Source organism: Camelus dromedarius, chromosome 11 (assembly GCF_036321535.1).
Source record: "Camelus dromedarius isolate mCamDro1 chromosome 11, mCamDro1.pat, whole genome shotgun sequence".
NCBI lineage: Eukaryota > Metazoa > Chordata > Mammalia > Artiodactyla > Camelidae > Camelus > Camelus dromedarius.
Genome location: NC_087446.1, coordinates 55446625 through 55463152, shown reverse-complemented (window position 1 = coordinate 55463152; position 16528 = coordinate 55446625). Strand labels below are relative to the sequence as shown.

General features: G+C 50.5%; 2 protein-coding genes across 2 annotated transcripts; both read right to left on the bottom strand.

Annotated features, from left to right (window-relative positions):
• Window positions 1–777: 777 nt before the first annotated feature.
• On the bottom strand, window positions 778–5665 carry LOC105106300 (keratin, type II cuticular Hb1-like). The gene is made up of 5 exons (XM_031463622.2): window positions 5627–5665; window positions 4345–4449; window positions 2537–2751; window positions 1486–1517; window positions 778–1040 (listed from the first exon to the last, which is right to left on the bottom strand). Exons 1-5 carry the CDS (start codon window positions 5663–5665, stop codon window positions 778–780), a joined length of 654 nt encoding a protein of 217 aa, XP_031319482.2.
• Window positions 5666–9226: 3561 nt separating this feature from the next.
• On the bottom strand, window positions 9227–14587 carry LOC105106298 (keratin, type II cuticular Hb6-like). The gene is made up of 9 exons (XM_031462513.2): window positions 14186–14587; window positions 13164–13372; window positions 12476–12536; window positions 11980–12075; window positions 11602–11766; window positions 11211–11336; window positions 10716–10936; window positions 9886–9917; window positions 9227–9339 (listed from the first exon to the last, which is right to left on the bottom strand). Exons 1-9 carry the CDS (start codon window positions 14585–14587, stop codon window positions 9227–9229), a joined length of 1425 nt encoding a protein of 474 aa, XP_031318373.1.
• Window positions 14588–16528: the final 1941 nt, after the last annotated feature.

Below are 16528 nucleotides of genomic sequence, written 5' to 3'. Positions count from 1 at the left end.
CGCCTTCATCCCCATCTGAGCTTCTTTCTGGTCCATTTCCTGGTTTACAGACTGCTTCCCTGCCAGACCATCATCTCCAGAGGGCCAGGACTAGTGTCCTGTCGACCGAACACTATGCCGGACCCTTAGAGGCCATTCTGTAAGTGTTTGCAGAGCGAGTGAGTCGATGAATAAATGCAGTTCTCAGCAACTCTACCAAGAACGGCTGCCTGTGGACCCCAGACTGGGAAGGAAGCCAACACCCTGCATGAATTAACCCCCCTCATTTCCCTCTCACCCCAGGCCCTCTGACACACACATCCCTCCAACCCTGAAGATCCTGGTGCTATGACACCACCGTACACTGAAGTCATGCAGACCCACCCACCACATGAGGAGGGTTGCTTCCTGTTCGTGTTCCCCCTTTTCTTTACCTGCCCCCAAATCCGGCCAGCTTTGTCTTTGCTTTGGGAATAAGTAGCCCGAGGAAGTCAGGCACAAACAGCCCACGGTGTAGTGCACTGCAGAACTTTTTATTGCAATAGAGGAGTCCCGGGAAAAAGGGAATGGGGCGATTCAGAGGGTGGGGGTGCTGGGTCCTGGTGAGCCTGGTAAGCTAAGCCCAGGCGCACAGCTTCTGCACCGGGGGCAGGTCCGCCGTGGTCCGGTGAACTACATTCCAAGACTTCACGCACCGGGGTCGGAGGGCAAGAGGGAGAGGTGAGGAGAGGGCCAGCACCATGGGAGGGGGCGTCTGAGACACAGGGCCAAGACTTTGGGGCAAAAGCTAGGGTTCCTTTACTTCTCCGGAGCAGATGAGGAAAGGTTCAGCATCCGCGGCAGCCTCTGCTGCTGAAGCCCCCGACACAGCCGGGGGAGCCGCAGAGCGCGCAGCCGCCGCCAGGGGCGCTCGTCTCCAGGGCGCCGGGCCCGCTCCAGGCGGCAGCAGGCCCGCGGGGTCCGCGGCGGAGCCCGGCCCGCAGTGGGGAGCGCTGCCCAGGGCTGAGCGGAGAGCGGCTGTCGGAGGAGGAAACGCTTCTCCCCAAATTTGCCCGCGCCGCCTCAGACGACAGACATACGGATGCACAGGCCCTCCTCCCCACCAGGAGACAGGCGTGCAGACTCCCCAGAGTGACAGATACACAGACCCCTACTCCCAAGAAACAGACTCAGGAATCCCCCTTCCCTGAAGTTAGACACAGATGCTCCCCAAAGAGGGAATGAAACAGCCTCTTCCATGAGCATAAACCCGCAGAACTTCCTCCCACACCCCAGGACACACCAACAGATCCTCCCTTCAAAGAACAGACCACAGAACCCCCTCCCACAATACACACAAACACAAAAAATCACCCCTAAGAGAAGAAACAGCCTCCCCCACAAATGGGAGACATCCAGAAGAAGCAGACCCCTTCTCCCTTCCCAAGAGGATACACACAAAGGAAGAGCGGGGCGGGGGATAAGATTTGACCCTCCTAACCCAAGTTACAACTATTATTTACTTACTGATGCTCCCTGCTCCAAATCCCAGACCAAGCCTGCAGGGAGAAGGAGGAAGCAGGTGAGTGAATCTACCTACCAGGCCGAATATTCTCCATTCTCCAAGACAAAACACTCCTGGCCCTCTCCAGACAGGAGGAAATCCTTCCATCCTGCAAGCTGCTTGGTTGTCTCAGGTCCTCTCAGCCCTTTCGAGTAAAAACTACCTCTGGACTTTTAAACTCAATCCTGCCTGCCTTAAATTCAAATAATTCACTTTTATGGATGGATTCCTGGAGAAAGGAGAAGACAGAACATCTACACTGTCTTTGGTCTAAACTTATCTTGAAATTAGAGACCATGAGGGGGTCATTTTGAAGGAGATCACAGAGGAGCTAGGTACATTATTCTGAAGCCTATTGTTGAAGCCTCACCCAATCACTTTCTACCTGTGTGTCCTTGAGGCAGTCCTTTACTCTCTAAGACTCAGTTTCCTCATCTGTAAAATGGGAATAATAGCACCTTCCTCCCAGGGTTTTGTAGAGTTTAGAGGAGGCAATAAATTCAGCACGTCTGTTGCATGGTGAGTTTCCCTTCCTTCCCCTCAGCCAGGTGGGCCCAATTGGAGCTGGCAGCCCCTAGGTCCCTACTGCTGTCTAAGGTTTAAAACCAGGAGCTACCTGTTACCACAAACCCTGCCTCACCCAGGCCTCTCCCAGGTGGAGAGGGGCAGAGTTGAGGAGAAGGCACCTCACACTGGGGGACCTTCCTCCTCCTGGCTGGGCCTTGGTCCTTGCAACTGTCTCAACTGACAAACTGGCCACTGCTCTCTGATCCTAAGGAGTGAATGACTTCATAAGTCGCCCCATCCCAGGTGCCAAAGGTGCTTAATAGCTAAGGCCTTTTGTCTAAAGGACTGTAAGACAGTGGGGGAAAAAATTTACTCCAGAAGAACAGATCCCTGGATACCCAGATCACCCCTCCTCCCCTCTCCCCAGCTGGCAAGGCCTCAGGTGGTGCCCTCTCTGTGCCCCAGCCCCCCTCACCACCAACACCTGAAGCACCGCCCAGCCCTCACCGGCTCTCCTCGCCCTCCAGCAGCTTGCGGTAGGTGGCGATCTCAAAATCCAGGCCCAGCTTGGCAATCATGAGCTCCTGGTACTCCCGCAGCTGCTGCACCATGTCCTGCTTGGCCCGCTGCAGGGCGGCCTCCAGCCAGGCCACCTTGCCCTTGGCGCTGCCTGAGGCACCCTCCTCCTGCAGAGCTACTGGGTCCTTGCCTGGTTCGCAGGGCTGGGGGTGAAGGGAAGACCAAAGACAAAAGGACATCCTTGGCCTCCCCCTGCCCCCCTCAAGGATCCAGACCTTTCTCAGAGGCTGAGGGGCCAATGAGGGATTAGAGACCATTGTGAGGAGTCAGTGTGCCTGTTCTGAAATACACACTTGTGTGTCTGCCACTCTCCCAGATTGCAGGTTGGGGGCCAGCCCTCTGGGGGGGCTGAGAGAGAACCTTTTCCAAAGAGTATTGGTGACATTTCCAGGAAGCATCCAATGTTTTTCAGCATGTCATGCTGGGATTATTGTTTCATCAGGGAGACTAACAGGAAGAATATCCTTTCCTCACAAGAGACTAGAATTTGCTGTCTCTGGGGGAGAATGATGATAAACGCTTGTCTTGGTGAGGTGTGCTTGCTGCTGAGGAAACCAGTCCAGGAATCAGAGCAGCTGGGGAGGCTGGGAGACTGAACCACAGCGGGCCTACCCGCTCACTCTGCCACCCCCTGGAACCTGGACAGTTCATCCCTCCTCAAAGGCCTGGGTTCCTGGAGAAGGGAGAACCCCCATGAATATCCCGCAGAGCCCGGGACACTGGTATCTGCAGAAAACAAGAACAGAGCCCCTTCCCTCTGCAGGATGGAGCGTGGGTCTGGAGGCTTAACAGAGAGGGCAGCTGGGAGAAGAGAGAGGAGGTTGAGAGGGAGAGAGTTCGGGAAAAAGAAAGCATTCATGCTGGAACCTCTTCTAAGACCTAAAGCCCGAGTCACAAACACGAATGTCTGCAGAGTCTGGCTGGAGGCATCAGAAAGTAAAGATCAAATGTGGACTAGCCATCGACAGTATCCAGTTCCACGAAGAAAGGTGCACGTTCTCATTTTCCTGAAATCACCTGGACCTCTCTCATGTATTCAGTCCTGTATGTCTCTACCTTAGATAGAGACACAGGCCCAGCACCATCTCTCTTTTACAAGGATCACAAGAGTACTAACCAAGGTGATCGTAAATGGCAAAGAACCCTCTGCCTTGGTGTCAAAGGATGCAATTTGGAGTGTCGGGGACTGTGGCACACAAGAGGAGCATGTCCCAAAAAAAAAAAAAAAAAAAAGAGGAGCATGTCCCCATATGGAGACAACAGAGAAGACAGAGGCCTCTCTTCTCTTACCAAATATTACCATGTCAGATCATAAGTTAATATTGTCAGGTCAGCACATTTTTGGACAGAACCCAGAAAACTGGATTGCTACATAAAATCTTGCCATTTCTGAAGATGGGCTCAAATTTCATGTTGTGTAGAACAAAACCTACAGCATGGAAATGTGCGTACCCATAAAAAACAGTATACAAACAGGCGTACATATTCAGAGATATTTACCTACATGTTAATTACTTACGCACATGAAATACAGAGAGTCCTGGGCAAATGTAAGCATGATGTACACATACAGCCACACCCCTGTTTGCTCAGACATTCACAAAGAGAAACTATCCATCTATTCCAAAGGATGGGGGAAGATCCAGTCTAGTCGTTCTAAATAGTGGACCCCCTCCCCCCATCACCACTCGGCAGCGCCCACGCCCACACTTCACCTGACTCTTGGTGCTGCCCACCTCCACAGTCAGCCTCCGGATGGCCTGGTTAAGCCTGTTCAGCTCCTCCTTGCTGCGCCTCTGGCTCTGCATGTGTTTCTGCACCGTTGCCTTTATCTTACCACACTGTGGAGTAAGGGTTAGCAGAGTCCAGGGGGAGGATCAGGGAGATGAGGAGGGCAGCAAGGGTCCTCGACTGAGGCCAGAGAGACAGTTCAGTGCCCACCCATCCAGTTTCAATCGTGGGTGGATCATTTAACTTCTATGGGCCTGTTTCTCCATCTGTAAGATGGGGATGATCATCTTTCCTGTCTCCAAGGGCCATTGAGAGAACGAAATGCACTTGGCTGGCCGAGTGGCGGGTGCACCACCACAACTGGAGATGTTGAAGGTAGCGTGAACTCAGGCACAAAGGGAAAAAATTCAGGGTAGCAATCTGTCGAGTCTTTGGACTGAGATCACCCAGGGTTTATCCCAGGAATAGGGGTAGTTACCTCTACGAAATTAATTTTCATCCTTCTTTGCATAGAATCATTTAAATGAATACAAAAGGCATTTAATAAAACTCAATAATAGTTCCTCATTTCAAAAATGCTTTTTAAAAATCTAAGAATATGAAGAAATTTCCCTAACTTGATGAATGCTCTCAGTGACAAGAGATCCAGATTCCAGCTCCTTCCCCAAACCCAAGGGCTCTCTGGGAAGTGCTGTCCACAAGGGGCAAAATCAGTGGGCCTTTTCCCTTCCTGCACCGGTTCTGCCCACACCGACACATAACCAGCCAAGCACAGCAAGAGATGCTTTCACTCACCAAAGTCTTATGCCTCCACCACCTCACCCAGGCTCACGACCACCTGTGAAGCGGACCAGGGAGATGTTACTGGGCAACCTGATGCTCATTATATCCACCGTGCAGGGAAGCAGGGATCCAGAGGGACATGAGTGGCCCTGCCATTCAATGGCCGAGCCAGGCTTCATCTTAAGCCCATGTACTTGGCTCTATACCCAGAGGGACAGATAAAGTCACACACCCGCATTAACCCAGAGAAGAACTGTTCTCATCAACCCAGTGCAAATTTCCTTCCAAGGCAGATAGGGTGTGGAGGGATGAATATAAAGAGATGGCAAAACATTATCTCCCACCAGTCCTTGCTTTATTCCTACTGCCCACCCTTTCCTGCTCCCATTCCTGAAAGCTGGAGACACAGTAGACAAGCTTGTCCTGGCTAGGTCCCACAGATCTGGGTGGAGTCCGAGGCCCATCACCCCATGGGAGCCAGTGAACCATGTGGAGAGTTCTCACCATGATGAACAGAGCTGCCGTCTCCTCCAAGCCTCCCATGAGCACTGAAGCTCAGCTCCAGCCCAAGAAGTTCCCAGAATGCTCACCTCTGAGGACAAGGCCTCTCCTTCCTGGGGGCTTTGTGACCTCACCTTGTTACAACTGCAGAGTTCTGAGAGGGGGCAGAAGGGGCCATTCTGTGAGCCCAGATGGGAAAGTGGTGGTTTCTGGGCTGGAAAAGGCCTTGAAAGAAAGAGGAAGAGGAGGAGGGGGAAGGAAGGCTCTTTTAGGTTGGGGAAATATGTGGAGCTGAGGAGTTTGGGCTTATGGAGTGAGCAATAGGGAGCCATAGAAGGCACTTGAGCAGGCCAGCAGCCTGGTGCACAACACAATTTAGGAAGGCTTGTCTGGTAGCAGTGTGGAAGATAGGAGGGAGAGAGACTGAGTCTGGGGTTCCACTTCCAAGACTAGGTAGGAAGCTGGGGGTAAGACAAGACTCTAAACTGAAGGAGTATCAGGGACCAGAGAACGCAAGCTGATCAGCATTTCTTTTTGTTTTATAAATTTCTGATACATGTAAGAGTTTATATAACGTGCACTTGATCATTTAAATAGTGACAGTAAAAAAACAAATCCTCAGGTACCCACCAGTACCTTCAAATCCCCCATGAGGCCTTTCCTGATTACAGCATCCTCCCCCTCTGACCCAATCCAATATCCAAGGTAACCACTATCCTGGGTTTTTGTGTCAGCACTCCCTTGCTTTTCCTTATCACTGTATCATGTGTGTATGAATTCCTAAGCAATTGTTTAGTTCTTCTAGCTTTTAAGCATTCTATAAACAGAATTATATATACACTTTAATGACTTGCTTTTTCCTACTCAACATTCTATTAGTAAGATTCATCTATTTTGATGCATGCAACTTTGTTTATTTTTCAGTGCTGTATAATATTCCAGTGTGTGCCTATTCAGCCATTCTCCTAGGGGTATACATATGTGTACTTTTTTTTGTTATAACAAACCACACTGCTATGAACTTTTGAGTACATATCTGCTGTTGTACTTTGGCAAGAGGTTCTTTAGGGTACTAGATGTAAAACTTTTTTTTAACCACAACTCAAAATAAGAACTATGTTTTACAGCACAAGTCAGTACCTACATACATATTCACATACGTAAACTAAGTTTTATGAAAAATTATTCACTTTAACTATATATGATGCCCTCTGATCCTCTAATCAATCACCTTAATATGTTCCACTTTCAATTCATGGCCTTAGTTTTAGTTAAGGTTTAAGGTTTAGGGGGGTTTTTTGTTTGTTTTGTTTTTTGTTTTTTTGTTTTTTAAACAGTGCTCTACCACTGAGCTCTTACCCACCCTCATAGGTTTTCATATGTTTTATCTTTAGGTTTTCAATCAGGCCTTTATGTTTAAAGTCTTCATTTGTTAAATCCAAGATTTGGGCCATCTTGGGCTCCATTTTTGTCGATTTCTCTTTCATGTTTTCTGGTTTTTTCTCTGCTTTCACTCCAGGTAATTTCTATAGATTTATCTGCCAACTTTCTCTTTAATTGTGTCTAGTGTGCTGTTTAACTATCCATTGTTTTTTTTTTTCCCCCTCTTTTTAAATGTTTACTAAGCAATGATTTTGGGGGGGAGAGATAATTAGATTTATTTCTTTTTTTTAATAGAGATACTGGGGATTGAATCCAGGACGTCAGCATGCTAAGCACAACACTACCACTAAGTTATACCCTCCCCCCACTAAGTTTTAATATAATTGTTACAGTTTACGTTTCTATAAATCTATTTGATCCTTTTTCAAATAAGTCTATTAATTTTCTAAAAGCTCTTATTCTTAAGTTACATTTTAGTACCCTCTTTTTTTAAACATATGAAATATACTCTTTTTTTTTTTTTTCTGACTCTAGTTAATTCCAGCATCTGCAGTCTTCCTGGGGATGATTCTGGTGTGGAATACTTCTGCTCATCTCCACTTATGGTGGCATTTTGGCTCACATTTCATGATTTTTGTTTAACTGTGAGTTTGCATCTGTTGAAACACTCTCTGGGAGAATTCCTGGAAGCCTAGGTTTTAATGAGATTCTTCTAGAGAGAATTTGCATTTGCTTTTTGCCAGGTTTAGGGGAGCATCACCAAACTGGGCTGATTTTAAACTATGTTCTCACATTGGGTATTGTGGGGTTTTGCTACAGAAAAAAAAGAAAATGTGAACTCCAGCCCAGAACTGTATGAGGGTAAACTTGGGGTTTAAAATTATCAGGGGAAACTTATTTCCCCTTTACCCAAAGCCAAGGTCAAGGCTTGCAGGTTTCCTTCCTTTCCCTTTGCAGTGCTTTTCCTGCTTCCTCTTTCACTGAGGATCGTCCCAGTTGTCTGTTAGGGACATAGGATCCAAGTCTCCCTTTCACAGACCTAGGCTTCATGCTTTGTCCCCTGACCACAGCAGGCTTCCTTTCCACACCACCAGCAACTGACAAATGCCCCCACCGTGCCACCTGGCTCCATCATTCACGTACTTCCCTGAGGCATGCTTTCATACTGTTTTCCACCTCTCATTGTCTCCTATACCTTCTTGCTGGCTCGTGATGCATTCAAATATATTTTTCAAGAATGTTAACCAGAACTTTAATAACAAAAGGGTTTTTCAGAGTTCCTAGTCTAACGTATTATAAGAAAATAATTTCCTCGTGGTGTTTTTCAAAGAAAAAATCAACAAGTTTGGTGGTTCAACTGGTCAGGAAATTAGGTACTGAAGAGTTTTAAGCTGGAGATAGTAGGAAGAACTGATGGAAAGAAGAAAAGTTAATGCACGGGCATCAGCAGAGGGGGAAGTGATGAGGTGTCTTTAAGGCCTTTGAACTCCAAATCTCACTGCAACATTCAAGTGGAGATGCCCTGTGGGGCAGTTAGGACCTTAGAGGTGAATTCATTCATTCTCTTAACATTGCTCAGTGTCTGCTACGAGCCCACACTGTGCCAGACACTTCCCAGCACTGGAGAATTACCCCAGGAGCCCTGAGCCATCAGAGCAGCCCTCCTCAATGTCCCCAGCCCTGAGCACACAACTGAATAAACAGCTGGCAAAGCCCTGGCAGCAGCCCCCGCCAGGATGAGTTCCTACCCGGTTGTGATCCCACCCACCCCCTTGGGGCCTGAAATCACAGACAGAAAAATGCACATGTGTGATGCAAACTAGGTGACTTTATTTGAAGCACAGACAGCAAGGAGGAACAGAATCGTTGGGAGAGGAAGGAAAGCACAAGAATGCAAGGGAAAGGAAGGTTGCGATGGGGACCGGGGGTGCTGTCCTCTTCATGGGCTTGAGCAGTCCAGAATCTTCAAACAGAATACATCCATGTTTCACTCCTCCTAAAGGCATTTTTCAACCTGAGGGAGGCAGGAGACAAAGAGGGGGCCTCCCACACAACAAGAAATGAGAAGTGAACAGTAGGGAAGATGGGTCCGGAGAAGATCAAGCCATTGCACCCCACCACAAGGCTGCACAAGGTAGAGCTGGGCAGACAGGCCAGCCAGGATCCGCGAAGAGGGTGAGATGGGCTAGGGGCTTGGGTGCTTCCGCCAGTCCTGCCAGCTTAACACTTCTTACAGCTGCTGCCACAGGCTCCCATCCCACGGGACCTGTTGCCGCAGGTACAGGAGGCTGAGAGGTCCCCACACACGACTCCGCCCCGGGAGCTGCTCACATCTGCACAGGAGCAGTAACAACGTCAGAACTATCGGTAGGGGCGGAGAGCTGGTCCCACACAGGACTCCCTCCCGACCAGCCAAGAGGACCCAGGAGGATGGCTCCTGCTCATCCACACCTCCAGGGAGAGAGTCAAAGTAGGCTTCCCTGTGGTCCGCCCGCGGGACTCCCACCCTCCCCGGAAAGGAGTCCATCTTCTGGTTCAATCTCAATCCCATCTTAATCTGACTTTCAGGAAGACCTCCTTGGGGACAACCGCACTGATGGAAAACCTGTTTTGCTCCAGAAAACTGTTTGACACCTGGAACACGGGCAAGTCTGCTTGGATAGGGAGAAAATCAGAGCTTCCTATAATGTGGAGAGGTAGACTGACACTCTAACAGGTCTGGAGTAAGGAATTAGCTCACTCATGACCCGTTGGCCAACTCCCTCTGTGTAACTGTGCGGCTGGAAATGAACGGAACTCTTCCCCCTGGATCTTTCCACCCGCAGAGCTAAAACATTCTTCCCACTGTCTAACTCCCCTTCAGGGCCAGAATTACTCACTGATGTTCACAGCATTGATGCCTTCACACAGCCTGATGTGGGAGAGAAAAGGTCAGCATTAGGACCGGGCATTAGCTCCTGACAGTGATCCCAGAATTTGTGTGGTCACCAGCTCTAAGCCCAGTCACGGAAGGAGCCACCCAAGTCCCTTCCAGAAGGTCAGAGGAGATGGTCTGGGGTCCAGCACCCCCAGAGGCTCAGAATCTCCCCAACCCTGCTCAAAAGAACACAAGGAGCAGGTTCCCCCAGATCCCTCTGGGAAGCAGGACCTGCCAAAATCTAGCAGGACACAGAAATCTCTCCACCTGCCCCCAGGAATCCAGCTCCAGGTTGCCTCCCCCATCCCTACTGACTGGCTCTACTATCTTGAACAATCCAGTCACCTAGGGCCACAGGTTTTCCATCTTTTTTTCTATTTTCCTTTCAGTTTGATCCATTTTTATCCTGCCCTCAACCAATGATGCTCTGGCACTAGCTGCCATCAGTTCACAAGCCTGTTTTGTACATTTCTAGCCAACACTACATGAAGTCACAGTGGTAGCTTGAAATCAGCCATGAAAGAAGCATTTACACCACCGAAATCAGCAAATGTTATAAATCAGGGACTTTTCTTTTTCCTCAGAGAGCCAGGTGTTAAACATTCACCAGCACACCATCCTCCCTAACTAAATCAGGCAAGGAGCCTATTGGAAATCAGGCAGTGGACCTCAGCTAAGACTGTGCTCCTTAGCCTCTCCTTAGGGCAGGAAGGGAGCCTGAAAGGGTTCCAAGATGGGAGCAGAAGAAACAGAGGCTGAGGCACTGGACACAACTGTGCTGGTGGCACCCACCTCTGCTCCTCGCCCTCCAGCAGGCGCCGGTAGGTGGCGATCTCGATGTCCAGGCCCAGCTTGGAGCTCATCACCTCCTGGTACTCCTTGAGCAGGCAGGCCATGTCCTGCTTGGCCTTCTGCAGGGCACCCTCCAGCCCCGCCAGCTTGCTGCGGGCATCCTTAAGGGCCGCCTCACCCTGCTGCTCAGACTGGGTCACTGCTGCCTCCAGCTTGGAGTTCTGGGGGCCCAGAAGAGAACAAGGTGGGTTATGGTCCCTGGGTCTCTGTGTTCATTTCCTGCATGTGCCCAGTGTCTCCTAGCCAGCTGGGATCACCCCAGAAACAGGGCCTCCCCCCTTCGTCACCTGGGTCTCCCTGAGTGACCACAACCAAGGACTCTGGTCATGCAAAAAGACTGGAGAATGAATGGTGAAATACATTTGGGTGCACACTGCCCATGGGACCCTGGGCTGGCCCCTAGTGCCTCTGGTCTTGGGGAGAGATGACCCCTACCTGGGACTTGGCATTCTCCACCTCGGCCGTCAGCCTCTGGATCATGCGGTTCAGCTCATTGATCTCCTCCTTGGTGCGGCGCAGGGTCTCCCCTTGCCGGATCACCATGGCCTTCATCTCCTCATACTGAGGGGAAGCAGAGAGGTTCATGAAGCTCAGAATGGGACGTCCTGCCCATTCAGGATGCCTCAGATGATGTGCCGGTTGTTCAGTGCTCAGCCTGTGCAACCGTACACGACAGCCCTGCCTTTCCATCCCTACCTGAGAGCTGTCAACACTTTAATTACCATCCTTAAGGATCAGAATCCTCAGACAAAAGAGGCCTTTCTAACATATATCTTGAATCCTTCCCACCACCATGTCTAGGAGGCAGGTGTCCTGGGCCACTCACCTTACTGCGGTACCAGGACTCAGCCTCAACCCGGCTGCGGCTGGCAATATCATCATACTGAGCCTTGATCTCAGCCACAATGCTGTCCATGTCTAGGTCCCGGCTGTTGTCCATCTTGACAATGATGGAGGTGTCTGAGATGTGGGCTTGGATGACTCGTATCTCCTGTGGGGCCAACAGCCATTCACATTACATACACCATCCAGAGCCAATTAGAAGAGAGTTCATATTCCCCATTTACACACACACATATGCACACAGAGCCACCATTTCCAAAGCCCTCAGGCCTGCAGACCCTGCTTTCTGTTTCCTCTGAACACAGGCTGGCGTGGGACACAAGGGACGGGGCTGCGTAACGTCCTCCCTGCTGGTGCTCACCTCCTCATACAGGGTCTTCAGGAAGCCCATCTCCTCCACCAGGCTGTGGGCGTTGGCCTCCAGATCTGCCTTGCGCACGTAGGCACTGTTAACCTCCTGGGGAAACAAACACAGGGCAATCCCTAGTTACTGCAGAGGATTCCCAGGGGGCCCCGCCTCCCCGAGTCCAACCCAGGAAAATCCCCAATCCCATTGCCAGTCCTGCAAAGCAAGTCATAGGTATCGATCCAGAAGTCAGGGGTCAGGACACTGATACCTCCCATCAACTCTAGCAAAATGTAGTATGTGCCTTTGGAGAGTCCTTCCACCTCTCCGGGCTTCTCTGTAAAGAGTGAGCCAGGGAATTCCTGCCCTGGGGATCTCCTGGGCTGTGAAAAGTAAAATGCCCTTCCATGGGTGGGAATAAAGTGTCAGCTTAGTAACTGAAGGAGGGAGTGCTGATGGCCTGAGAGCTCCCAGACCCCCAGACTGCCAGCCCACAGGCAGACCCACTCACCTGCTTGATTCTGACAAATTCATTCTCTGCTGTGTTCCTCAGGGCAACCTCTTCTTCAAACCTCCACAAGGGAAGGGGATTTGGAACAAAGGAAATTACTCAGAGATCTGGAAGTAACGGAAGGGAAGGGAGACCACCCCAAACTGACCCATCACATTCCTCCCCCAGGATGCCCAAAATGTCCCTCTCATCCATCTCCCTCGCCCCAGGTCTGAAATATCACTCATAGCCACATTCCTAATAGTACATTTCTCTAACTTAAACATGATTCATTTTCAAGATCTTGGTTTTGTTATCACTCTAATACAATAAGCTGATTCCCTGAGCTTAGATCTGGGAGGGTGGGTGGAATTAGTAACTTGAACCAGTGGGTGTGAACAGTGGAACAGCAGTGGTGTCATTTCTTTGTACCCCTAGCACAGAACAGGTTTATGGAATGGTTGGATGGATGGGTGGATGGATGGACAGAGATATGGTCTGTGTCCAGAGAAGTTCATAATGCGATGGGGAAAGGTTCTTTGCTGATATTTCAGCTTCTCTTCTCTTCATGTGTCTGCCTGTCACTGCCTTTGAAGCTGATAAAAGCACAAAGTGGATTAATGAAGAAAGAAATGTCTAAGGCCAGTGTGCTCAGCAGCTCCCCAGTTGTCGTATCATTCACCCCTTCTGACCTTTCCTGCCAACTCACTTCTTCCTGTAGCCCTCCAGCACCTCCTGCATGTGGTTGAGCTCTGAGGCCAGCCTCCCGCTGTCGGCCTCCACGCACTCAGCCTCCCGCCTCAGCATCTGGATGTAGCCCTCGAACAGCGGCTCCAGGTTGCTCTGGCAGCACCCGCGGTTCTGGTAGAACTGCAGCTTGGTCTCCAGAAGTTTGTTCTGCTGCTCCAGGAAGCGCACCTGCCGCCCAGGGGAACAGCCATCAGGTCACCTCTCATCCCAGCATCCTGGATCCATTCCCCCGATGAGCCTCCACACCAGCCCTTTCCTCATTTCCTCCCTGCCACCACCCCTGCCAAACATACACACAGGGCCTCATTTGAAATTGCTGCAAATATTAGTCCATGTGTCCCATGATCAAGTGAAGAAGTCCTTTCTAAAGCCTGGCTTCTCCACCCCAGGGATCAGAATTCCCTCCCAAATGACGAAGCTTTCCTCTAGGGAACCTTCCCTGGCTAACTCTCCTGCTGGCCCACTCCTATCTGAAGTGAACATTACCCAGGAGGCCTCAGCTGGCCTCACAGTTCGCTATGAGAGTGTGTAAGTGTGTGAGTGTGTGCGCGCATGTGTGTTTGTGTGTGTGAGCGAGACAGACAGACAGAGACAGCATCAGAGACAAAGAGATAGAATGGGCTGAAAGTTCCAGGCAACAAGATCATTCTGAAGGATGACCCTGTGGTCCTCTTTCTATTTCTTATGTGTGTTTCTTGTGTGTGTGTGTGTCCTCCTCCCTCTGACAGGCAGTTCCAAGCCTTGTCCTTGTCTCTTTCTGGAGACCCTGCTTGTCTGGACAGAGGTTGTATATAATAACAGTGCTATCCTACCAGGAGCCCTCGCTCTACACACACCTCTCTGGTCTGTGCCCTAGACATTGTCCATCTCCTCCATCAGGCTGAGAGCTCACCAGAACCACATCTCTCCTGCCCCTAACTGCCCCTTCAGTGCCTACCCAGGAAGGGAAGGTTCAGGAAGGGTGTGATCAAGGACACCCACCTTGTCAATGAAGGCAGCAAACTTGCTGTTGAGGCTCTTGATCTGCTCCTTCTCCTCCTGCTTCACGCACTGCACGTTGGGGTCGATCTCCAGGTTGAGGGGCGCCAGGAGGCTCTCGTTGACCGACACGGTGGTGATGCTGGGAGGGCTGGGTCCACACACGCCCCCTGAGCGGTACCCGAAGTTGCGGCTGCAGGAACTGCTGCGGGAGCCCCCGGTGAGGCCGCGGTAGCAGGAGATGCTGCGGTAGGGGGCGGCCGTGATGCAGCAGTGGCCAGGCCGGGGCCCGCAGGCGGAGACGCAGCTGAAGGCACCACCAGAACTGTACCTTTGAGTCGTCCCACAGGAGCTGGATTTGCAGACTCCACTACGGGAGCTAAAGCATGACGATCCACAGGTCATGGTGACTCTGGGCTGGAAAAGATGGAGCCAGAGGAAGAAGAGAATGATTCTGGCCTCTCCCTCACTGCTCGTCCCCTTTTATAATCCCAGACACCTGGGGCCACCTGCCTCATTGTGTGGAGTGGCCTTCTTGTCACCTTTATGGGCTTGGGGAATTTCTCAGTCATTTTCCTCTCTCCTGGGAAAGCATCATTAGATGGGGCTTTGGAAAATCCTACACTCAGGCAACTTTGAAGCCCTGGCAGCATATTTTCCACAGTTGAGGGCCTGAGGGTGCCACAAAGTCAAGGTCAGCCAAGGCCTGTGGACTCTGCACTTTGTGAGATAATTGAGGAGAGGAAGGGACGCCGGGTTGGGATGCTTTCTTTCAGGTGGTCAGCTGGACTCATCACTCTGTCTTTCGTTTTGGGTCACAAGATGAGCTGAGACCGGGGACAAAGGATAGGCCATCCTAGGGGGCAAGGACAGGTGGATCCAGGCAGCTTTGAGAGGAAGAGCCTTCCAGAGACTTCTCAGGTAGGGCCTCAGGAGCCAAATCTTCAAGGCAACCTATGACATTTGACCTATGGTATAGCCAGAGGGGGAAAGGGTTCATCCCCACCAAGACATGGAAAAGTTAATCACACAACCAAAAAATAATTTGTTTGAACACTTCGTGCTGGAGGATCCATGCAGTTGGTAGATGTGTATGAGCAGTGTGGTATGAGGGTTCCAAATATCTGACTTCCTGAAACCCCCAGTCTGTCCACCCACCTCCATTTCTTTTCATATGCCTTTAAGTTTCTTCACCCCCACAGAACAGAGTCTCTCCCTCAACTAGACCATGAGCGCAAGGCCACACTCCCCAGCCTCTTTCAAAAAGGCTCCCTATTTCCTGGAACATTTTCAGAAGAGCTTCTCCAGTACGCCCTGAGCTTGGACTGAGCGGTGGGGGCTGGGGGTCCCAGGCAGGAGAGATTTAGTGTGCAGGATGCCCCACCTCCAGACCTAGAAGAGCAGGCTGGCCCGGGGTAGGGGAAGGGAGAGGGGGGAGCTGAGGGGTTACAGGGCAGGTACCTGGGTGACCAGTGGGCCACAGAGGGGAAAAAGCAGCGACAACAATAATAATAATAACAGCTGATATTTACTGCCAATTTATTCTGCACCAGGCATTATATTAATGCTTTACATACACACCTCACGTTATCCTCACCACATCCCTGGGCGAGTTTTTTTTATTTTTTTCACTAGTCCAGATTCTTCTTTTTGTACCTGGACAAGTTTTATTATCTTCATTCTAGATACAAAGGAAACTGAAGCTCAGAAAGGTTATGGAACTTCTTCCCCAGATTGTAAGTGGCAGAGCCCAAGCCTGAACCCAAGTATGTCTGATTCCAGAAACACTTTGACCACTATACTATGGAGAAAGAAAAGAAATGTGTCTCTGAAATGGGCATGTTGATGTTCAAGATGTTTCATAATGGTGCCTTAGGTTACCAAAAGTAGACACATACACACACACGCACACACACACACCCCCACCATCAACTATCTCCACGTCCCATTCACACCATGCCTGATATGACCCTCTCCAGGTCAAGCACCTCTCATGCTCATCTTGACATTTGAAGCCCACCCTGCCTAGCCACCATAGCCACCATCCACCCCCGGCCTGCCTCCTTTCCCCCGCCCTCTTCCGTCCCCTATGTTTCATCCACAGTGGACTGCCTGCTGTTCCTCCCACATCCTCTGGCCTCCCTTGCTTTGTGTCTTTGCTCATGCCACTCCCTCTGCCTGAATCCTCCTCTCCTCCCTCATCTCAGCACATCCAATTCTTCACCATTCTTCAGCCTTAATCAATCTGTCACCTCCTCTGGGTACCCTGCCCTGACCTCTGGCCCCAAGCCCCTGAACTGGAGGCTCACTCTCCCGCCAAGTCCCCGTGGCATGGTGTCCCAGCAT

Coding starts and splice junctions, on each gene's coding strand:
- LOC105106300 (XM_031463622.2), bottom strand. CDS start 5,665: ATGGGAGGCTTGGAGGAGACGGCAGCTCTGTTCATCATG. Junction 1,518..2,536: donor CTGGAGGGCGAGGAGAGCCG/GTGAGGGCTGGG, acceptor TTCTCCCTGCAG/GCTTGGTCTGGGATTTGGAG. Junction 1,041..1,485: donor ATTTGGAGCAGGGAGCATCA/GTAAGTAAATAA, acceptor CTGTCGTCTGAG/GCGGCGCGGGCAAATTTGGG.
- LOC105106298 (XM_031462513.2), bottom strand. CDS start 14,587: ATGACCTGTGGATCGTCATGCTTTAGCTCCCGTAGTGGAGTCTGCAAA. Junction 13,373..14,185: donor TTGCTGCCTTCATTGACAAG/GTGGGTGTCCTT, acceptor CCTGGGCGGCAG/GTGCGCTTCCTGGAGCAGCA. Junction 11,767..11,979: donor TGAAGACCCTGTATGAGGAG/GTGAGCACCAGC, acceptor TTGGCCCCACAG/GAGATACGAGTCATCCAAGC.